The sequence below is a fragment of the Bos grunniens genome, chromosome 1, assembly GCF_055505025.1.
Source record: "Bos grunniens cultivar Pamir isolate PY7600 chromosome 1, Bosgru_T2T1.0, whole genome shotgun sequence".
Taxonomy (NCBI): domain Eukaryota; kingdom Metazoa; phylum Chordata; class Mammalia; order Artiodactyla; family Bovidae; genus Bos; species Bos grunniens.
In genome coordinates, this window is record NC_141165.1 from 27,105,835 (window position 1) to 27,130,721 (window position 24,887).

The 24,887-nt window shown below is 36.9% G+C and overlaps 1 protein-coding gene and 1 long non-coding RNA gene across 6 annotated transcripts in view; one reads left to right on the forward strand and one right to left on the reverse strand.

The window, feature by feature from the left end:
* The window catches only part of PIK3CB (phosphatidylinositol-4,5-bisphosphate 3-kinase catalytic subunit beta), a 178,951-nt gene that overhangs the window by 11,490 nt on the left and 142,574 nt on the right, over nucleotides 1-24,887 (reverse strand). For 3 of the 5 annotated variants that reach the window (XM_086361989.1, XM_086362070.1, XM_086361924.1), the window contains 4 exons: nucleotides 24,753-24,852; nucleotides 14,515-14,693; nucleotides 13,583-13,692; nucleotides 12,758-12,836 (listed from right to left, as the gene is read on the reverse strand). In XM_086361989.1, the coding sequence (XP_086218115.1) occupies nucleotides 12,758-12,836; nucleotides 13,583-13,692; nucleotides 14,515-14,693; nucleotides 24,753-24,852 (468 nt within the window). Of the gene's footprint in view, nucleotides 1-12,757; nucleotides 12,837-13,582; nucleotides 13,693-14,313; nucleotides 14,694-20,493; nucleotides 21,375-24,752; nucleotides 24,853-24,887 lie in introns of those variants that run through there. The other 2 variants (XR_015148968.1, XM_086362189.1) reach the window with 2 other exon arrangements.
* On the forward strand, nucleotides 21,370-23,430 carry LOC147379172 (uncharacterized). The gene is made up of 2 exons (XR_015151057.1): nucleotides 21,370-21,607; nucleotides 22,656-23,430. It is a non-coding gene; the product is annotated as an uncharacterized LOC147379172 (long non-coding RNA).

The window sequence follows — 24,887 nt, forward strand, 5'->3', positions numbered from 1 at the left end:
TTAAATGAAAGGTTGACAGAATTCTTTTTTCTTTGAATTTTAAAAAAAGTTTTATTACCATTGATACTCTTGTCACTATTGTATGGGTCATATAAAAAAATATTAGTTCCACCTCCAGTTAGAGGATAAATATCTTGGCCAACAAATAGAGTACTTTATAGAACTCCAAAGTGCCAGCTAAATGTGTAATTTATTACCTGATTATTTGGTGCAATATTCTACTCACTTATGCAGGTAGAAGCATATTAGAGAAAAGAAAAGTCTTTCATTTTTACCCTAAATTTTGGAGAAGAGAATCACCCTTTACAGAGCATCTAGGTGCCACACTGCAAGCTAATAAGCACTTTATACATTACCTTGGTTAACAGCAACCTATCGTTCCACTGTTCAAGCCCACAAACTTAAGGTAATCTATGATTCTTCCTCCCATTCCCAATATTTACCTATCTTGAAAATGCATACAGGCTAAGAAGTTCTTTGTCTTCACCCTTCCTTAACCTACCACCCTAGTTCATGTCACCACCACCCCTATTCAATTACTCAAATTTCCTAACTAGTCTCCCTGCTCCCATAGTATAGTCTGTTCTAAATGCAAGAGCAATATATGCTGTATGCTCAGTCGTGTCCAACTCTTTGCAACCCCATGGACTGGAGCCCACCAGTCTCCTCTATCAAGGCAAGAATACTGGAGTGGGTTGCTATTGCCTTCCACAGGGGATCTTCCTGACCAAGGAATTGAACCCACGTCTCCTGCATCTCTCTGCACTGGCAGGAGAAATTCTTTACCACTGTGCCTCCATTTAAAATACATTCATAGGACTTCTCTGGCAGTCCAGTGGTTAAGACTCCACGCTGCTAATGCAGGGGGTGTGGGTTTGATCCCTGGTTGGGGAACCAAGATCCCACATGCTGCACTTTGTGGCCAAAAGATTTTAAAAAACAAACAGCCATTCATGTCATTCCCCTGACTGCAATTTTCGGCAATCGCTTCCCACCTGAGTGTAAGCCAACATGCTTCTTGGAACTCCCAAGACCTTAAATCTAGTCCTGCTTCCCCTCTCTTAGTATCTTTCCCTTGCTCACTTGTTTTTACTACACTGACTCACTTGCAACTCCTCATACATATTAGGTACAACAGTCTTTCATTCCTTTATCTGTGTTATTTTCTCTGCCTGGAACATTCTTCCCCAAGACATCTACATGGCTTATTCCCTTACCACTTTGAAATCTTTCCTGAAATGGCCCCATCTCAGTAAAGAATTACCGAATCATCTTATATGCCAACAAACTACCTGTGGTCTCTTCCCTGCTTTATTTTCCTCGATAGCCCTCAACACTCCAAAATCCTGTACATTTTTTTATGTGTTTGTTTACTGTCTGTCTCTACCATTAGGATGTAAATTTCATCAGACAGGGATAATTTGTTCACTGTGTATCTTCAGTACCTGAGAGGGTGTACAAAACAGGCACTCAGTAAGTATTTCTGAATGAATTAAACAAAGTTAACAACAAAATTCCTACAAGTAAGGTGAGTTCCTTACTTAACAATTTTCAAGCACAATGTAACCTTCAATTTGCAAAAAAGTCATCCATTTAAGTAGAAGATCCAAGACTTAAAACTAGGTCTGAGTGGCTCTAAAGCAATCTTTTTAACTGATACAGTCTAGAGTCACTGACTATATAAAAGATCTCTCAGGCTGCTTCCTGTACAAAATAATTTTAGCTAAATTCATACGTAGCATTTTGCTTAAATTTGCATTTATATGATCCCTAATAAAAATCAACACTTTCTCAGGTCTCTTTTAGACATTTCAAGTAGAGTTTCTTTTGTGAATTAGTTAATCAGATATTTGGTCTATTTATTACAGTTTTAAACATTGTTCTTAGAGATTTATGTGAATTCTTTATATATTAGTATTATCCTCTCATTTTGGTTGTTAACGTTTTCTTTGGTTTTCTAAAAACTGTATTATCACTAGAACAAATACAAAATGGAATAAGATACCTTGTAAATTTCAAATATAAGGCTGGTGTCTACAGAAAATGCAAAGTATATAGAATTCACTGATTCAATACATACAAGTGCAGCTATATGTATGTTGGATGAATGTGACTGTTGGATGAATGAGAAGTGCCACTAGAACCTGTCAAGGACTAAGAAAGAGCTCTGTGCGGAGGAAGGACACAAGGGACAGAGGCAAGTACAAGGTAGAGAATAAATGCCGGATCAGGAGAGGAAATGGTCAGTGTTGAAAGACCAGGTGGAGCTTTATCTGTCATGTAAGGGCTTTACCAAAGAGAAAAATATATGTGTGTGTGTGTTGGGGGAATGAATGAATGTGTTAGTGTGAATAATAATCAGATAAAAGAGAGTTTCATTTTAAAGTTTTTAAATTTCCTTCTAACCAACAATTCAATTTTATGGTTCTTTAAGCTATTTCCTATTTCCAACAAAATATGGTTGGGAGCAAAATTGTGAAACTACATGCTGACAGCCTGATGATATACAAATAGCCTGCCTTTACATCTGCATTATTGATCAATTTCCCTTTTTTACAGTTTACCCTTCACTAGAAAAGGCACCTATGGAGCATGACAGTTTTTACCAATCCCCCCATCCTTATCATGACACAGCACATGTGAGGTAAACACGGTCCGGTCAAGTGCACTTTGGCTCACTTTCCGACATCTCTTCCTACCCTACTTGTAGCCAAACTGGGCAAAACTCCAACAACTTCCTCTTCACAAGCAGACACTGATGAAAGCATTTAGTGTCTTGAGGATAAAACGCTCACAATGGGTAGGAAAAAACATCCTTGTCATAAAGACAGTTTGACAGAAGTCAAGCTGGGGACAAACTCTTGGAGCCCTGACCACCTTACAGGGGCCCCCTTAGCACTCAACTTCTCATTCAGGCTATGACAATACTTAGTAAAGTTTATCTTCCTTTCTCAGACTCTCTGACTCAAAGCGCAATTTGTTATCTTTCCATTAAAGCAAGAATTGTAAAATGAGATAAATTCTAAAGCAGCAGGGATGGCAGCCCCATCACCCTACTCTGAATGGGTATGTAGAAAGTTTTCTCTGGCCTTGACTCTGACACACGGACCCAAGTCTTGGTGGTACTTTAGCCCATTGCCTCAAAAGGAGGCAAGTATAATTCTTTTACCTAAGGCTTGCATTGCTTCCATCTTCTTCCTTCATCCTTCTAACCACTGATACCAGTGTCATTAGAACTGCCGTGTAGCTCTCTCAAAGGGAAGTAAACCCCCATTAGTACAACTCAGATATAAAGTCACAATGAAGACAACTCTCCAAAATTCAGTACCTATTTGACACCCAGTGGTCAGAGTGTTCTAATACTGACGGCTTTCAAAAGTTCTAATTTGGCAGGAAAGCTATCAAGAGTATTTTGAGACATCAGAGAAAAATATGTACTTTAATTCATGCTTTTGTAGCACTTTTCAGGAGCTAAAATATTCTGATCAAAATAGTAATGTGTAGAAGGTATCTGAAGATCTGACATTGAACTTAAATGCCTGTAACTTCACTAGAGGCTCAGTGGTAAAGAATCTGCCTGCCAATGCAGGAAACACGGGTTCTATCCATGTTCTGGGAAGATCCCATATACCATGGAGCAACTAAGCCCGTGGGCCACAGCTATCGAGCCCTTGCTCTAGAGAGCCTGGGAGCCGAAACTACCGAGCCCATGTGCTGTAACTACTGAAGTCCGTGCACCCTAGAGACCATGCTCCACAACAAGAGAAGGCACTGGAATGAGAAGTCCATTCTACCACAACCAGAGAGTAGCCACCTTTCATCGCAACTGAAGAAAAGCCAGAAAAAAAAGAAAAGAAAAGCCAGCACAGCATAAAGACCCAACAGAGCCAAAATTAATTAATAAATAAAAGTATTAAAAAAATTAGTGTGTGCTACATGAACCAATTTAACCTCAACAGCTGGCCAAAAGAAAAACAAACATAACACCAACACTGGGGCATGTATATTTATAGAAACAGTCAAAAAAAAATGTTTGCTGAAAAAAACAGCTATTGGTTTGAAAATGAACTCAAAAGAATTAAAATCCTGCATATTTTTTAAAACATGGGATCAGAGTACAAAAAGTCAGCAAAGAACTCAACTGAACAGACAAGTTCCTCTTCTTGTTAGACACACAGTTTCCCCTGAGACTGACACCAAGTTTATTTCTAGCACTTCCACCTGTGGCTGCCTCCCTTTGCCTGAGGTCACAATGAACTTCATTTGATGCTAACTGTGCTTTACAGCTAAACAGAATGGCCAAAAAACAAAAAACTAGGAGAAAAGAATTTGGTTGGGGCTTTCAATTAGTCTGATTAAACTCAGGATAGTCTTTAGCTCAGCCTTTTGCAATTAAAAAGGCTCATTATATGGCTAGAATCTTCTCTACTTTAGTATAGCAGCCCACGGTGGAGCTTTATGTGCTGACCATGGAAACAAGTGACAAGTTACCAGCCAAAGCTTGAAAAGTTTTCCCCATTTTTTATGGACAAATAAAATAAAATCATTTTCATTGGGGTTTACTTTATAAGAATAATTAATAAACTTTTACTGAACTGAACCAGATAGTAAATATTTTAGGTGCTGTAGGTAATTAAATCATTTTGTACCTACAGCACAAAAGTGGTCATAAAAAAAAAAGAAGGGGAAAAAAAAAGGTAGGTCAGACCCCTCTGAGTTTGTGTTCCTCAGGAACAATTTCTTACAGTCAACCATTCCCCTCTTATCTACATATTATTTCTTATGACTAAGTTATTGACCAAAAGTTTGCTACCTATTCAAAACTACCTGTTCTATTTTTACACATATGTATTAGACATTTCTGCTAATTGAAAAGCAAACATCTTTTAATATGACAGTACTCAAAGGTCCTTTTTAGATGTACTATAATCTTACTTCTGTATTCCAATCACACCTACAAGTCATATTTATGGATCAAAACCTATGGCAAATTGTTCACTCTACCTCAACAGTACTGGAAAAGTTTCCAATGGAAAAATTCAAAGACCAGAGAATTCTTAAAAAAAAAACAAACAAAACAATGGACAATTACATACTTGGGCCACCAGAATACTTTTATAAACAAAGAGTTACTAGGTAAGTCTTACCATAATTTTTCCTAACTGCCAAATAACAAAACAACTGAAATCAAATTTAGAGTCTGACAGACCTCAATTTGGATCTAGCTCCACCACTCACTATTTCTGTAATTTTTGACAAACTGTTTATAATCCCTTAAACTTTAATTTTCTCATCTGCTGAAAAGGAATTTTCTCATTTTCTTGTAAATTACATGACATTATACATGTGAAAAACCTAATACAATACCTTGTTCAATCAATAAATATCAACTGTTTTAAGTTTTTAATAAATTAAAGTTAAAAAGAAATAAAGAAATACTCCTAATCTTGCAGGGATAAAGCACAAGTGTAACTGTTGCTAGCTACCTTGCGGACAAAGTTGCTACACATACTAAAACACATAAAAAATAATAAAGGAAAAAAGCTTTTAAAAGTTACAATTAGTAAGAAAGAAAAGGAGATGTCTATATTCCAGATATATAGATTATTCATAGTAGTGGCTCAGGAAGTTACTGACTTGGCTGACATTTTAATCTGCATGAGCAAAGAGACATGGTATCCAGCCCACGAGAACCAGGATCTGGACTTGAAATCCTACACAAAGCTGGGGCTACAAAAGGGCTATCAAGTGTATGAAGAGAACTAGAAAACGTCTGCTCGTTAATAACAGGATATACCATGAGAGTTTGCCTTAGATCTAACCTGGGCCTGGGGTGGGCAATAAAAAAGGAGAGATTCGTGAAAGTGCAAAAAACTGAAGACTTCCCATATGCTTATGAGCCTCAAATATAATCTGAAATATGAGAGCCTGAAGGCAAAGAGTTAACATAAAAACTGGTTGCTCATGCATAAAGATCTTGGGCAAACGCACAAACTAAACCAAAACTCATTTTGGGAGGAACTTTCACACCCTAGGGGGCAAAGGACCATCACAGAAAACACAATATTCACCAATAATGAATTCAAACTAAATATTAGTAACTACACAAGGAAATGAATAATATTAAGCATATAATTGAAAAGGTGATACCCTAAGAGAGAACAGTATGAAAGAGATGCTAAGATGATAAAGATATGAAAAGGAATACCAAGTATAAAAAGAGAAAAGTACAGTATTAATGGGAGAAGAGGTATACAAAAATCAAATCAAATACAAGAGCTAAATAAACAATTACCAAAACAAACACACTACATTGATACACAAGAGATTAGACGATACTGAAGAGATAATTAATGAACTGGGAGACAGAATGAAAGAAACTACAATAAAGATTAAAAGGAGAGAAATAGCAAAGATATTAAGAAGACATGTAGGACAAAACAGGAAAGACCAAAATACATCTACTAAAGTTTCAAAAGAAAATGAAGAAAACTGCAATGACAAAAAATACGGATTCATTCTGCAGAAAATAAAAGATGTGATTTTCTTAAAAAGATAAAAAGAAAATGTGCAAGTAAAAATAAATCAAAAGAAATCCAAACACAGACAAATTATAGTAAAACTGTAGAAACAAAAGGCAAATAAAACTTTTTTGCTGCAATGGGAATTAAAAAAGACAGCTTATTTAGATTGACAGAAGACTTTAGAAAATGACAACAGAGGTCAGGATACTATGGAATAAAATCTTCAAGATTTCTAAGGAAAGCAGCTGTCAATCTGTATTTCCAAATTCTATAACCAGGTAATATAAGCAAAACCAGGAAGTTAAGGACCTTTGAAAATCCCCCCTTCTAGAACAACAAGAACACTGGCAAAAAAACTGTCAAGAATCAACTATTTCAGTAATACGGAAATATAAAAATGGTTTGCACTGATCTGGGGAGTATTTTTTGGCTCAATCTCAGTTGTGTTTTACTGTTACTTATTCTAATCCCGTCTACTTTCCAGTTCTTCAGTAGACATGGCAACAAATGTCCCATAATCACTGTGATTACAGAAATCTGGTAGCCTCTAAAGGGGACAAAAAAGGGGTTGGAGCACCTTCAAAGCCTCATTTCTACATAACTGTCATTCTTTGAACTCTTGCAATTTCTAAGAAGATCCCACTAACAATTCTGTGTTTCTTTGACCTGACTGAAACCTTGCCTACTGTGAACTGCCTTTTAGCTAAGGGTGTTTCTCAAAAATAACCAGGAATAAGGTGTTTAACACTGAGGCTGTCTTAAGGGTAAATAAGAGTTGGGTCAAACAATAAAGAAAAACTTTAACAAAAAACTTAAAGGAAAACCTGTGGAATGAGATGTTCATAAAGGATATGAAAGACTGCAACACATTCAAAGGAATCTAGAAGCTGCATGGTTGTATACATTTCTGGGGTTGTGCAAAGGGATAGAAAAGAGTTGAGAAGGCCCTAGCACTCACTTCTTACTAACTTTGAGGCTTACACAAATTAGGGGTCACAACTCTAAATTACCTGGCTGACTCCTCAAGATATGTCCTAACATGCACAAAGAAACCTCAGTAAAGATTGGAAGACTTAAGAATTCCAGGCATTTAAGGAATCTGTGGTTAATCATTAGCTGACCAATAAACTAACCAAGCAGAGAAATCAGTGACCATGCATGACAAAGAACACAAACTTTACAAAATTAGTTGAGAAGTCATGAAATAAACAACAAACAGCAATAACAAAAAAAATCCTGAACAAGGGAGAGAACCTGATTTTCAAGGTTCACAAGATTAAAACCCTATATTAAGCATGTTCAAAGAAATAAAAGGAGCCATGTCTAAAGAACAAAAGAGAAGTATAAGAATGACAAATCAGATTTTGTTAGTGGTCCAGTGGTTAAGAATCCACCTGCCAATGCAAAGGACATGGGTTCAATCCCTGGTCTGGGAAGATTCTACATGCTGCAGGCCAACTAAGCCCATGTACCTTGGCTTTAGATCCCTACTGAAGGCTGTGTACCCTGGAGCCCATTCTCCACAGCGAGAAACCACCACAACGAGAAGCCCATGCATCACAACTGGAGAGTGGCTCACACTCGCCACAACTGGAGAAAGCCCACATGAAGCAACTGAGACTTAGCATAGCCAAAAATAAATTTTAAAAGTTAGGGGGAAAATATGATGAATCACCAGAGACTATATTTAAATAGAAATTATTTAAATGAACCAAATACCATGACATTTTTCAAAGAACAAGAATAATCCTAAATCTTATCACATACCAAGATTTCAGAATGCGCTACAATAATCAAAACAACATGTAACCAGCACAAAAATCAATGTCCAAAACAGAACAGAGTCCAAAAGTAAACTCATTCAATGGATCAATGAGTCTACGACAAGGGAAGCAAAGCTATACAATTGAGAAAGGACAGTCCCGTCAATAAGTGTCACTGGGAAAACTGGACGGCTACATATAAAGAATGTAAACAGTATCTTCTAACATCATATACAAAAAAAAACTCAAAATGGATTAAAGATCTAAATGTAAGACCTGAAACCACAGAACTCCTACAAGGCAATAGAGGCAGACAATTCCCAAATTCAAAACTTACTACAAATTAATCAAGACTATGCATAGAAATAAAATATATAGGTCAATGAAACAGAATTTAGACTCTAGGAAAATTCCCTCACATTTATAGTCAATTCATGTTTGACACAAGTACCAAGATAATTCAATGAAGAAAGAACAATCTTTTCAACAATGGTGCTGTGACAACTGGATATCAACACACTAAAAAAACGAAACTGTGGACTCCTACCACGTACCATACAAAAATATTAACTAAAAGTGCATTAATGACCTCCTAGATAAGGGCTAAACTAAAATTTTCAGAAGAAAGCATAGGTGTACATCTTCATGATAGTGGATTAGATAATGGTTTCTCAGACCTTACACCAAAAACACAAGAAGCTAGAGGAACAAATAGATAAACTGAACTTCATCAAAGGAAATATTTTGTGCATCTAAGGACACTATCATGAAAGTGAACAAACCCACAGAATGGGAGAAAATATTTGCCAATAATGTATTCACTAGGAGTCTAGTATCCAAAATATGTAAGAAACTCATAACTCAAAAGACAAATATAATAACCCAATTCAAAAATGAGCAAAAAACTTGAATAGGTATTTCTCCAAATAAGATATACAAATGACTATCAAGCACATGAAAATCTGGCTGACATTATTACTCATTAAGAAAATGCAAATTAAAATCACAATGACAAGATTAACAAAATTGCAAGCTAGAAACTGAAAAATACCAATTATAATAGGAGGTTTTAACATAACTCTGAAGTGACAAGTAAAACTTTAATGAGAAGAAAGATCTGGGAATAATCAACAAATTTGATATAACAGACCAGTTTATGACCTTACAGTTATTAACTACAGCATCTGAAATATTTTAAATCAATGAACATCACAATCAATGTGATAGAAAAACTGGGCATATGGTAATGCATAAAAAATCTTAATAAACATGACATTGATCTTACACAGACCACAAAATCTGACAGTAGTCAGATACAATAAAATTAAGACATCATAGAGACACCACCAACAAAAAAGTTCAATGTAATTTGGGAGTCAAAATAATCTAAACTAGCTCAGGACTTGAAGAAATAATAATGGAAATAATAAAACATTTAGAAGTAAATTCTATATAGTGTGATGTATTATAAAAAAGGACAAACAAGTACATTTTAAAACTTAAGGGAAAAAAATTTATGGGAAGCAGTTAATGTAGCTAGAAGAAATATATGTATGGTTTTAAAAAATGGAAATTAATGTCCCTATAGCTCAAATGGTAAAGAATCGCTGGTGATGCAGGAGACCAGGGTTCGATCCTTTGGTCGGGAAGATCCTCTGGAGAAGGGAATGGCAATCCACTCCAGTATTCTTGCCTGGAGAATTCCATGGACAGAGAAGCCTGGCGTGCTGAAGTCCATGAGGTCACAAAGAATCAGACATGACTGAGCGACTAACACACATACACATACAATGTTCTGTTTCAAAAAATCAGAAACAGAATTAACACAAGTAAAAGGAAGGAAACTATAAAGATGAAATCAATGATAAAAACAGAAAAATTAGAAGCCCATTCTTTTAAAATACTAAGATGCAAACCTCTAAGACTAATCTAGAGAAGACTAATATGGAAAACATACTGCATACAAAATAATTTTACAAATGTAAAAGGAGAAAAAAATTAAACATAGCAGAAGTTGTAAAATTACAAGAAGACATTATAAATAGTATGGTAATAAATTAAAAAACAATGAAGAAATAGACAATTTTTAGCCTCAAAAGGGACTCAAGAAGAGTAATCAAAAAAAACCTAAATCCCAAAAGAGTCAATACTAGGACTAAACTTTCACAGAGATAGAAAAGAAGTCAATTTTAAAATTCGGAAAATAAAAGACAGCATCTTTAAGATAATTGTACAGTGAAGGATTTTTAAAAAATAATACAAAAAGCATAAACCTCAAAGAAACCTAGGTAATTCACAGCAGAAAGAAGACACACTAATTATAAACACTGAAAAATTATTCAACCAAAGAAATGCCAATTAAAACTCTATGAGATACCATGTTATATCCACTAGATTTGCAAAAAACTAACAAGTCTGATTGGCAAGGAGATATTTCTGGGGAGAAACATAACACTGGTATAAACATTCTGGAAGCCACTTGGGCAACAGTGGTAAGGTTGAAAGTATACATGCTTTATGACCCAGCAATTCCACTTCTGGCTATATAAACTAAAGAACTCTTCCAAATGTAAGTAAAGAGAAGTGTACAAACAAATAAACACAAATAGCTACTAATAGGGGAATGGATAAACTTGTGCATTTACTCAAAACATTAATACAGAAGTGAAAATAACAAATTAGAACTTCACATATTCATCTTGATAAATCTCGAAACATGTAATAAAAGTAAACTTCAAAAAATTACATGTGATACGACAGTTATTTATTGGAAGTTCAAAACATTCAATGGATATATAATATATAGTTTAAGCACAAACATACACATATTACAGTTTAGAATGATGGTAAATCCTGAGTTGTGAGAAAGGAGAAGATCGTACGATTGCATTAATTTTATCTGCATATTTAATTCCTCTTTGAAAACATGTTAACATCTGTCATTAAACTATTAAATATCTACACAAATCTGGGTTTAAGAGCACAAAAATATTGTAAATTATCATCTATATTTCATGTTTAAAATATTTCACAGTTTAAAAAAACAAAGAATTAAGTAAAAGATGAAGTTATTAATAACTAGCATGGAGAAATGTTTTTAACTGTATGGCCCTATATCATGAAATATGTTTAATGTTTTTCTCTCCTTAAAAGGAGTAAACTGTAGAAAACTAGAGAACCAGGTATACCAAGGGCAGAGGGGATTGTATCATCTTTAATCCTACCACCCATAAGTAATGTCTATTATACCATTTTAGTTTCTGTAAACATTTTAAAATGTGTGTCATTTTTCAGCAAGTTTTTTAAATGGTTGAAAGCATTCTATCAAAATATTTTTTGCATCTCACTGGTTTGCATCTCCAAACTGATAGCAATTCTCTATAAACAATACTTTTAAATACCTGAGATGTTTCATCATATGTGAAAGCTCATAATTTTTTAACCATTATACTATTGAGCAAACGTTGAAAAGCATGGCCCAATTTTTCTTTTTTACTGTAAATAAAGCAAGAATGAGCACCTTTGTGCATATATCTCTTCACATTTTTAATTTTAAATTAAATTATGGAAATATTGGATATAGAGTATAAATAAATGATACAGAGGTTTGTATTAATTTATAATGGTATACGACAATATCTGTGTTTCTGTTACTGCAACAGTGCTCCAGACTGTATTTCATTTAACAAAATTTTTGGTAAGAAATCAATGGTATCTAATTGTTCTTTTAATTTGAACTTCTACCTTAGAACAAATGGTATTTGCATAATTATTAGCTTATTTATTTTATAACTTGAATGGCCTTTTCACATCTTCTCCCTATATATTTCTATGAACTCTTAATATTTAGAATTTTTATCCCCTTGTCCTGTTCATTATGAATATAACACCTGGGGTGAGGCTCGACTTTGGTTTGTTGACACTTGAACCTTATATTTTTATATAATTAAATATATCAACAGTGTTTCCAATTATTGCTCTTTATCTTAAAAGATTTATAATAATTAAACTTTAAAAATCCATTATGTTTCCTTTTCTTTGTTACCATACACCTGTTCTTCTCACTGTCTACCCCTAACAATGGTGGCAAGCAAAAAACCCTGGAAGTCCACCTAAAGACTTCCCTTTCAGGAAGGTTAAAAGAATCATGGTTACTAGGCTGAAAAAGAAGAGGCGCAGGCCCTTCTCTGGCTTATCACTCTCACGACCACCAGTGCATCTTTCCTGAGACCAGCTCCAAAACCGCAGATTGGGATGTGACTCTTGCTGTCACAAGTGTAGTTTTACACTTGATGAGGTCTCAGTAAGATAATGTATTGAGAGATTGTTGTAAACTATAAAGTATTATATGGATATGATTATGAACAACAACCAATAATAATATCAGGAAGAAATCAACAAGAAGTTTTTAAAACTCTATTGTGGAAGGAATACAACATGAGATAAAAAGAAATTCACTAGAAATCTTACCGAAGGTCCAGACCAGCTTCTTTCCAGAGTAAATCCATCAAGCGCAGCATTTGGAGTGTCAACATATCCTGCCGTAAATCTAAGCGGGAAAAGCCCGTATGTAAGTGCTCTATACTTTATGCTTAATAACATTAATTTAAGATTAACTAATTCAGCCAGAATTAACTGGCTGGAAAATAAACACTGAAAAATAACTCCTCTGTTAATTTTTTTCCCGGAATTTTAAATTTCTTTTAAAAATAGTTGTAAGCACATACACTTAGGTTCGCTTAATTCCATTTAACAGACCAAACACAGAGATGATATAATCTTCATGTACAGAAGAACCTGAAGCTCTATGAATTTTACATGATTTGCCTGCAATCACATAAGTAATGAATGGTAGCAATCATGACTACCTTCTGGTTGGTGTGATTACTTCAGAGGCATTTCTTTTATAAAATATGGGTAAAATTTTTTAATTAAAATATAAAACTATGGCAGCAATATAAAAATTGCTGTCATTGAAACAATGTTATGAACATATTGAAAATACTCTTATACTTTATAAGCTTTTAACCAAAGGAATACACAGCATTGTATTTTGTAGGGAAAAGGGAAGGCTTATTAGAACAATGCATGTTAAGTACGCTATACAAATCACTTTCCAAAAGGAGAAAAAAAGAGGGTTTATGATAGGTCAAATTCAACTTAATGACCATTAACAGCTACCTACTGGCTGCCATCTGTTTGTTCTACATTTTCACATCACCTTTCAGAGAAAGCAAAGAGACAATAAATGAAAAATACTAAGGAATTTGGCACTGTGAAGAACTCAATACATACCATCACCATTTTTAAAAATCACTCCAACTGAATCCTCACCAAACACCTTGTTGTTGTACACAAGCCACAAAGGCTTCATTTTGGAATCCATGTATTTACACTTCTCAACACTGAAAGGAAGAAAGGGAAAAATTAGCCCACTTCAGTCAAAACATATGGCAAGACTGTAATGTTGCTATGATATACTAGGCCTGGGAAAATCCCTCACCTGTTCCATTCAGGTCTACAGAAGTCAAAACTATAACATTTCTTCTTGGCAGAAAAGCAACTGTGACACTAGCCTTGGTCAGCATGCAGTGATGACAGATGAACTGAATTGAAAATCCAGATTTGCCCTTCTCACCCTTCTCATCGCTATATTTAAAACTCCTCCTTTTCTTTCCTTATTCTTCTTTAACTTTTGTTATCATACATGGACAATAACAATCAGAATATAACACTGGATTGTGAGTTCATTCGTGATTTCCTAAAGAGGGATCAACTCTGAATCCTGATATACTGAACATAATAATTACTTTCCCATTGTTACTTTTACAGGAAAAGTAAAAATAAGAAATCATTTTCTAAGTTTATTCAAAAATTTCATTTTGAAGGAAAGTTTAATTAGTAAATAATCTATGATGGCTGCAAACATTTTGCTTACATCAGACTTTCAACTCTACGTAAGAAACCAGTAATACAGAAAACAAATTTAATTGCATATAATTGAAAGGAAATTAACTTCCACTTACCCCACTGGTAAATTTAGCTAGAAGGCAAACATCCTATTAACATAAGAATAACTTTTGAGAACTTTAATATTTTCCTTCTTTAATTTTATTCCAATTACCAACAGCTGTCTTCACTGCTCCCCTAAAGCAGTCACTCGGAAATCCCTCCTACAATGTTATTTAAAGGGAAGTTCACCAAGCAGAGTACAGAAGGTCACTTACTAGAGTTCTGAGAGGATAACACATGGGTTGAGAGGTGATTGCAGGTCAGAGAGGGCTTCACGGTAAGCATTCTGTTTTAAACAAGTGTGCATTGCTTCTTTCCCTTTGGCTCTATTTAGCTTCATTGCATTCAGTTTGATTAAACTATTTAAAGTTTTTAGTTTATTGAGTGCTTCAACCTGAAAAATAAGTTTCCACAGCACCAAAATTCATTTCTGTTAAAAATAATATCACGTGGTACTATTAATCAATAACCATTCCCTATTAACTCTCCTCGCTACAACATACAGGCAGGGTAATCAGCTAAAGTAAAAATAGTACTCGCCTTATGACAAATATATTACATACAAGGAAATAAATTTATTGTGAACACTTGTCACTTAAAGCATCATTTTTCAAATGTTCACAAATCCTTTTCTTAAATAAAATCTTATAAATTAGAGAAAAGTAAAAAGACCTAGATTGCAGGTGAGACAGTAAGTATGAAACTTTACTCAGAACTCTGTAACTAACTGAGTTCAAATAGAATTTGAAACACAACGAATCTGAACCACACTCTAACTGGGCAACTCTATAGTATGAAAGGAAAATCTGTATTTACAAGTAACCCTGGGATTGACATTACTATCTTTGTTTAACATTTTGTTTAACACTCTTGTTTAACATCTTCTCAGTATATTCTCTTTCCACTAAGGGTATAACATAAATAACTGTTCAATAAAATAAATATGAATACAGACAACAATAGCTGTTGTTCAAGTCTAAATTACTGGTTTTTATAATGAGGTAAACTCTAGCTATCAAAACTTGAAAGTGAAAGTTGCTCAGATGTGTCCAACTCTTTTTGCAACGTGATGGACTATACAGTCCTGGAATTCTCCAGGCCAGAATACTGGAGTGGGTAGCCTTTCCCTTCTCCAGGAGATCTTCACAACCCAGGGATCGAACCCAGGTCTCCCGCATTGCAGGTTGATTCTTTACCGGCTGAGCCATAAGGGAAGCCCAACAATACTGGAGTGGGTAGCTTATCCTTTCTCCAGCAGATCTTCCTGACCCAGGAATTGAACTGGGTCAAATCTCTTACATTGCAGGTGAATTCTTTGCTAGCTGAGGTACCAGAGAAGCCTCTATCAAAACTTAAGCAAATAAAAAAAAACTTACGCAAGTAGTACAAGGGGAATCAACAAGGGCCAACTGAATCAAAATCATGTGTTTAAAAGTCAATCTTATTTTTACCAACTTAAGAACTGTCCAGGTCATATTAGTCAAATTCTTTAAGACCTAGCCTTGGCCAGCCATAAAACATAGAAAGGAATATTTCATTCTATTATTATGTCATTAAAACTGGAAACAACTGACAAATATTAAATACATACATCAACATGTAAACTGCATATAACAAGCATATAGAATATGTATGCAACAAACATGAACACTATGGTTTGCATTTCCATGAACAGATTTATTTTACACCATGTTTTCATTTCTGAATTTTGCTTCTATACAAAGAAACCACTAAGACTCTACAGGGAAGTGAATTCAGCATGTTGTTTCTACAGACAGGCTGAGGGCTTGCTCACAGGAAACTGGAAAGGTTCTATGTAGTTGGAAGATAAAATCAAGATTGCTGAAGCTTGCCAAGTTAGCCATCTGTCAAAACCACAGACAGCCCATTTCTCAACAATTTCAGGAGCTGTACAAACACTTCTGAGAAGGGAACTAGCTGAAAAGTGGACTATGCAAATAAGAACTTTTTGTAGTATTTCAAATTTTAATTTCTTCCACATTTGTACAGTTGCAAATGTTCAGGGCCTATAGATAATTATGTTGATACACATTTCCTGGAACAGTGTTCTGAATAGCCACATGGCCATTAACCAAATACTTTTAAGTGTTTCAACACCTTGTCACACTGTAAGTTTACAGTGATAACAAGAATTGCCATGTAAAGGGTACAATCTTCCCCTGACTGTTCATTAGTAAGAAAGAGTAAGAATAATGTGATCCGACATATGCCATATTTTTGGTGTTGTAAAAATCAAACTGGGGTTCTCAGAGAAACAAGAAAATGCCCAGTGTAGTTTGATCATATGAATGAGTCCAAAGAAGTAGGGACTTTATCAAGGTGCGGGGGAATGCTGGTGTCTTAATTGACTTTGTGAAAAGCTGAATTTTATTATTCATGCAATGAAAATTACTGCAGGGATTTTGAAAAGGGAATTATTGTTGTTTAGTCGCTAAGTCGTGTTCAACTCTTTAGTAACCCCATGGAGTATAGCGTGCCAGACTCCTCTGTCCATGGGATATCCCAGGCAACAATACGGGAATGGGTTGCCATTTCCTTCTCCAGGGGATCTTCTGCACCCAGGGATTGAACCCATATCTCTTGTACTGATACATGGATTCTATACCTCTGAGCCAGCAGGGAAACCCTGAACAGAAGGTTAGGAGTTGGGAAACAAATGGCGTTCAAGTGAGAGATTTTAGAAAAGGTAAAAAGGGAGAGGAGTCTTTGCCACAAGGAAAATACAATGTAGTATCAAAAAACATAGTCTGGGAGAGCATATTTAATACTACATAAAATGTCAGTTACGTGAGGTGAATATACTACTTTCAGTTTACATTACCTAGATGAAACTTGGACTGCAAGGAGATCCAACCTGTCCATCCTTTAGGATGGACAGGTCTTGAGTGTTCATTGGACAGTCTTGAGTGTTCATTGGAAGGACTGATGTTGAAGCTGAAACTCCAATACTTTGGCCACCTGATGCGAAGAGCTGACTCATTTGAAAAGACCCTGATGCTGGGAAAGATTGAGGGCAGGAGGAGAAGGGGACGACAGAGGATGAAATGGTTGGATGGCAACACCAACTCAATGGACATGAGTTTGAGTAAACTCTGGGAGCTGGTGATGTACAGGGAGGCATGCTGTACTGGAATGCTGCGGTTCATGGGGTCGCAAAGAGTAGGACACAACTGAGTGACTGAACTGAACTGAGATGAAACTACCCTGCTAATATTTACAGCTTACATACTGTAATAATTACAATCACATACTGCTTATGGTCTAAATTTATACAACAGCATTAAGTAGTAAACCTTCAGGACTCATTTTTCTAACATGGACTCATATACATAGAAAAACTGAAAAGTTGATAAATCCCCCGATACTTTCATCAACATCAAATGACGCCTGTGAACTCTACAGTATCAACCAAGCTGAAACTGACTTTACCCAAAGAGACTGTGGCCTTTTGCCACAGTAACTACACACTGGGAGAAAGGAAATAATCAGGCTTTTCAGGGATTTTTGGACACTGTCTCTAAAATGGCACTAATGCAAAGTGACTCAAAACGTCACTGACGTTCACCAAACCAAGGGGGGGCTTACGGAGGTCAAGTTGACAAAAGAGTTTTAGCATAGATCTTTCTCGCAAAGGGCACAGTTAGTTCCAAATACATCTTGTGGTTATTTCTGTAGTTCCAGAATGTATAACTGAAACAGATAATACTCAGAAGCTGGCAGAATTCCCATGTTGGTTCCCTGATCTCTGGAGTGAGGGCTACTATGGTCGGAAAGGCTGGGTGGAAGTTATTACAACTGTTTCTACCTAGTGTTAGTCGCTCAGTCATGCCCGACTCTTTGCGAGCCCATGGACTGCAGTCCACCAGGCTCCTCTGTCCATGAGATTTTCCAGGCAAGGATACTCGAATGGCTTGCTATTTCCTTCTCCGGGGGATCGTCCCTACCCAGGGAATGAACCTGGGTCTCCTGCACTGCAGGCAGATTCTTTACCGACTGAGCTACAAGGGAAACCCATTTCTACCTAAGAAAACAGTAAATACATTCCTGGAATAACTGTATAGGTTAGTGTTATCATCAAGGACTTGAAAGATGCAAGGTGGTGATTCCCATCACATCCTCATTCATCCTGCCTACTTGGCCAATGCAAAAGATAGATGACTCTTAGAGAATTACAGGGGATTGTTACCGCCTTAACCAGGTGGTATATACCAGAGGCAGTTTCACTGCATAAATAAAGTAACTTATCTCCTGGTATCTGGTATGCAACTACTGATTAGACAAATGCTTTATTTTCCACACGTGTCAATAAGGACCACCATAAGCAATCTGCTTAAGTTAGCAATGCCAACAATACACTTCCATTGTCCTAACTCAGGAGTATATTAACTCTCCAGCTCTATGTCATAGTTCATTTGAAGGAATCCTGATCGACTTTCCCTTCAATAAGATATCATGCTGGTCCATTACAGTGATAACATTATGCTGACTGAACCCAGTGAGTAACATGCAGCAACTTCTCTGGACTTAAATTTGTATTTCAGAAAGTGGGAAATAAATTCAGCAAAAAATTTGAGGCCTTCAAACTCAGTGAAATTTCTAGAGCTCAAAGAGTGTAGAGCATGTTAAGATGTCCCTTCTAAGGTAAAAAATAATCTGGTGCTCAGGACCCTCTTTACAAGCAAAATAAGGCACAACCTAGTGAACCTCTTTGGATTTTGGAGACAACATATTCCTCTTGTACCTTGGCCTATGTATTGAGTGATCCAGCACCTGAAAAGGTGCAGGTTTTGAATGAAGTCCAGAATAAGAGAAGGCTCTGCAGCAAGCCCAAACTGCCACACACGTTGTGGCCACATGATCCAACAGACCTAATGGAGCTTGAACGGCCTTTGGCAGGCTCATAGAGCTGAACCATAGCACAAGTCCTTAGGATTTGGCAGAGAAACAAAAACCTACCATCCCCTGCTGACAGCTACTCTCTTTTTGAGAAATAGCTCTTCGAGTTTGCTTCTAGGTTTGAGAGGAGAGTGAATGTAATCATGCAACCTGAGCTGCCTGTCAAGAACCAGGTTTTATCTAACCCAGCACACATAAAGATGGGCGAGCACAGTGGCACTTCATGATCCAGTGAAAGTGGTTATATATAAGACTGTGGTCATGTATGGATGTGAGAGTTGGACTGTGAAGAAGTCTGAGCGCCGAAGAATTGATGCTTTTGAACTGTGGTGTTGGAGAAGACTCTTGAGAGTCCCTTGGACTGCAAGGAGATCAGCCCTGGGATTTCTTTGGAAGGAATGATGCTAAAGCTGAAACTCCAGTACTTTGGTCACCTCATGCGAAGAGTTGACTCATCGGAAAAGACTGATGCTGGGAGGAATTAGGGGCAGGAGGAGAAGGGGACGGCAGAGGATGAGATGGCTGGATGGCATCACTGAGTCGATGGATGTGAGTCTGAGTGAACTCCAGGAGTTGGTGTTGGACAGGGAGGCCTGGCGTGCTGCGATTCATGGGGTGGCAAAGAGTCGGACACAACTGAGCGACTGATCTGATCTGAGCCCAATCTGGCCCTGAAGGCTCAAGTTACATGAAGGAGTAGCCGACATATCCATGATTTCCCACTCCTGTTACACTATCTTCCTTCTCCTAGCCTACAACATGGCCTCATGGGAAGTTCTTTATGATGAATAGATACAGAGAGAGAAGACTTAATCATGGTTTACAGATGACTGGATTACAATACGTAGGCAGGATACAACTGTGGTACAACAGCCACTTTCAGGAATATATCTAAAGGACAGCAGTGAAGGGAAATACTCCCAGTGTGCAGAACTTTGAAAAGTGTACCTGGCTGTTCATTTTGTTTTGAAGGTGAAATGGCCATGTGTGCAATTCATGAGCTGTGACCAAATTTCCAAATTTGCTGGCATATTGAGTGCAGCACTTTCACAGCATCATCTTTTATCATTTGAAATAGCTCAGCTGGAATTCCATCACATGCATTAGCTTTGTTCATAGTGATGCTTCCTACCTATTCTATCGAATATAAAATACTTGATGGCAGCAACATAGCTAATGTGGCTTCAGATCACCAATACCTAACACAAACCCTGGCATATAGCAGGTTCTGAATAAGTATACATTAAGTCATTTTTTAAAAAACTTCTGCCTCTTACACGCCCTCTGCGGCAGGCTCCAGTTCCTCCTCCTCCTTTCTCCACTTCACTAGTCCCTTCAGGCCTGTATAAAGATCCACATAATCATGGAAGTTCTGCGTCCACAGCTTATAAAAATTGGTGGACGGGTTTATAGGAAGAATCCCATCCAAGAACAGACTTATCAACATGAAAAAGAAGATGATGACTATTACCAAGGCCTTGTGGAGTGTGCAGAAGAGCCCTGTGAAACCTACGAGGTGGTACAGACCCCACAAGGTTTCTGATGTACCGTGAAGGCCCCCAGCCTACTCTACAAGCATATTGTTGGAAAGAGAGGGGACACTAGAAAGAAACTAGAAGTGGAGACCAAAACTTCTATTAGCATTCCTAAGCCTGGACAAGAAGGAGAAATTGTAATCACTGGTCAGCATCGAAGTGGTGTAATTTCAGCCTGAACTCGGATTGATGTTCTTCTGCTCACTTTTAGAAGAAAGCAGCCCTTCACTCACTTCCTTGCCTTTTTCCTCAATGAAGCTGAAGTTCAGGAACGATTTCTGAAATTCCAGGAGGAAGTACTGGAGAAGTGCTCCATGGATCATGGGGTTGATAGCAGCATTTTCCAGAATCCTAAAAAGCTTCACCTAACTATTGGGATGTTGGTGCTTTTGAGTGAGCAAGAGATCCAGCAGACATGTGAGATGCTACAGCAGTGTAAAGAGGAATTCATTGATGACATTTCAGGGGGCAAACCCCTGGAAGTAGAGATGTCAGGGATAGAATGCATGAATGATGATCCTGGCATGGTGGATGTTCTTTATGCCAAAGTCCATATGAAAGATGGCTCCAACAGGCTGCAGGAATTGGTTGATCGAGTGCTGGAACGTTTTCAGGCATCTGGACTAATAGTGAAAGAGTGGAATAGTGTGAAACTCCATGGTACAGTCATGAATACTCTGTTCAGGAAAGACCCCAATGCTATTTGAAAACTTCTACTTTGGTACCCTAAAGCTCAATTCAATTCACATCTCTCAGAGGTTCACAGTGGACAGCTTTGGAAACTATGCCTCCTGTGGACAGATTGACTTCTCCTGAGGTGGATCTTGGGAAGCACTGAAGTTAAAATCCTCACAAGGTGCTGAGGGAGAAGTCTCATCACTTTAAGCGCCAAGGAGGGATGTGGGAAACTGGGGATAACTTCCCTGGGCGGCTCCCCGAGGATGCCACAGTGCCTCGTGGTTGTCCACAGTCACCGCAGTCAGCCGGGATGGTTTTGGGCGTGGGGAGAACATGTGCCTGTAACATATGCCTCTTCATCTTTCTCATAATCTACCTCTCTTTCCAAAGCTCTTCTCTGGAAATGTACCTCTGAAGCCCATTGGAGCTCAGACTCATAGTATTTCTTACATACCTACTGATTTTGCCCCAGCCTTTAAACTTTTTTGTATTAATATTAATACTTTAAGAGAATTACAGATGTGTGATCTTATTAATCTCTCCACCTAGATAAAATATCAACAAATTCTAGAAGGTTTGTATTTTTCCCTTCCTCTTACACTCTAATTTTTAATCAGTACCCAGAATTTCTTTTTCATTGTGGTAAAAAAACACAGAACATAAACTTTAGTCTTAAACCACTTAAAAGTGTACAGTTCAGTGATGTTAATTATATTCATCTTGTGAAATATCTCCAGAACCTTTTCGTCTTGCAAATCTGAAACTCTGGACTCATTAAAAAACTCTTCTTTTCCCCCTGCCCCCCAGCAACCACCATTTTACTTTCTACTCCTATGCATTTGACTACCTTGTATAAGTGGAATCATACACTGTTCATCTTTTTGTGACTGGCTTATCCTCCTTAACATAATGCCCTCAGGGTTTATCAATGTGTAGCATGTTACAGGACTTCCTTCCGTGGTAAGAATGAGTAATATTCCACTGGATGATTCAGTCATCCCTCAGTTTCTTTGGTTCCAGGACCTCCATCTGTATCTGTGGATTCTCAAGTCCCTTATATAAAATGGTATAGTATTTGCATATAACTTATACATACCATCCTGGATACTTTAAATCATTTCTAAATTACTTATAATGACCAAATACAATGCCATGTAAATAGTTGCCAGCACACAGTAAGTTCAAGTTTTCCTTTCTGTAACTTTCTGAATATTTTTGGTCCACAGTTGACTGACTCCCCAGATGTGGGATCCATGGATGTGTTGAGGGCTGATTGTACCGCATTTTGTTTATCCAGTCTTTCATCGATGGACACTTAGGTTCCTTCCACCTTTTGGCTGTTGTGAATAATGCCCTATGAACGTCGGTATACCAATATCTGAGACCCTGCTTTCAGTTCCTTTACTACTTAGAACTTTAACTTAAGCAAAATAACTGGTAAAGGTTTCAACCTCTTACTTTGATCTGTCCTTTTTCTTCTGAAGTTGGTCCCTTTTGTGCTCTCTCAGTTCCTGTCTCTTCACCCTACCCCAGCCCTTGCCTTCCCATACCACTGACGGAGCTGCAGTATTTGGCTCTTTTCTGTTTACTTCCCAGGGCAGCAGCAATTGAAATGGTGATATCAGCAGGACTGTGCAGTTTCCCAGGAGAATGTCAGCAACAGAAAGCACTCCTTTGCTGCAGACCGGCAGAGGGTGGGGGCTCTTCTGCTCAGCCCCACCCGTCAGCCCTGCCACTTTCTCTGCTAGGGAGCCCCAGCCTCACTGTCACCTCTCATCCCTGCCCCCCTACAGCTTTCCTCCCTCCGTGGCCTCTGTCTTTCCTTCACCACTTAGTCTCATCCTGATTATTATTTTCTGTTTGAGAAGTCTGATTCTGAACCCCATGTGTTAATAAGGCCACTAACTGGTTAAGACTGTATGTAACACTCAGATTTGTTACCCTTGTAACAGCACAAATCATTTGTGAATAAATGGATTTCTAAAGTGAAAAAAAAAAAAACTTCTAGTGGTAGGCTAGATAACATTCAATTCATGAAAAATTATTGCTAAAGAACAAGAGCATGTCATTGCTATCTGTCAATGAACAATTTCAGCATGAAGAAGCTAATACAGGGCTGCTTCCCTTGATGGCAGAAATGCTCTCATTTCATCCTTTAGGGCACCAAGAAGCCACCAACAATCAAGCCTGGGCCATGGTTATGCATCTCATTTGGACGAAAGCTCTTGAAAAACCATTGCTATTTGCAATTACTTAGCTGTATGAGTCAAGACTATCTCCAAAACAAAAATACACAAATAACTGGATACTGAGACAACTGTCAACAATAACCCTTGATGGAATTCTGTATTCAGTAAAACAGCATCTGTTTATTGGCTTATGTTTTACTTTAGCTTCAAAGATACATTTATACTGAAAAAATGAAATTGTTGTCTATTTTATTTTGATTTAAAAAAGAGGACTATTGCTAAAAAGTGTGAAAACTCCCTGTATAATAATAAAAAAAAAGAGATTTAGTTTTATACTTGGACAGAACTAAGTCTGAAACTTATTCTTTTACTTAATAACTGTGAACTTTTAGGCAACTTATTTAATCTCTTAAAACCTTGTTTTTCACCTTGTCAAATCCAGGCAGTATCAGTGACTACTGTGGCACATTATTAGGAGAGTAAAATAGCATACTTAAAACACTTATTTTGGTTCCTGGCATATAGTAAGCATTTAATATCTGATCTATTAAAAATGACTAATACCTCATTATCTGCAATGATTAGAAAATGAAGACCTAGGAAGAAAATGACAGAATATGAGAGATATTTCATGCCTGAAATATCACAGTTTCAGGCATGTATACACAGTTTGAAAAAGCAGCTTGAGTATATTGAATTCTAGAAGTTATAACACCTACGAACTAAGGTGTCAAAATATGTCAATCTAAAACAAATGACAGAGCATATGAATCATATACACTATTCTTATTGGAAAGAGTATCTCAGTGGTATGAAAAAACAGAGTCTAAAGATTTCACAACAGTTACCATCAAACCCATTGTTAAGCATGTCTAAATAGGTATTTGCTACTAAAAGTTAAGTCATGGTACTAATACTATGAGGAATCCTAATTTTTCAAATAGCATTCTATAACATTCTGCTAAATTTGCCAAAACTTAATTTCTAAGCTTACATTGTTTATTAAAAAATGTATTAATTGAATTTAGATATGGAAATCTCTTATGAAACAATGTGATGGGAGAAATAGCATATGACACAATTTATCATATATCATGTGGCAAAGTGAACATGAAGATTAAAGCAAGCTGATACCTGCTTAGAAAGCGCCTTCATGTGACCTACGCTTCCCCGGCAGTACGCTTCAAGGATAACACCAAATTGTACTGAAACAGCAGGAATGTGTACTTCAGATCTGCAAAAAGGTAACAGTAAAGATTTATCAAATAC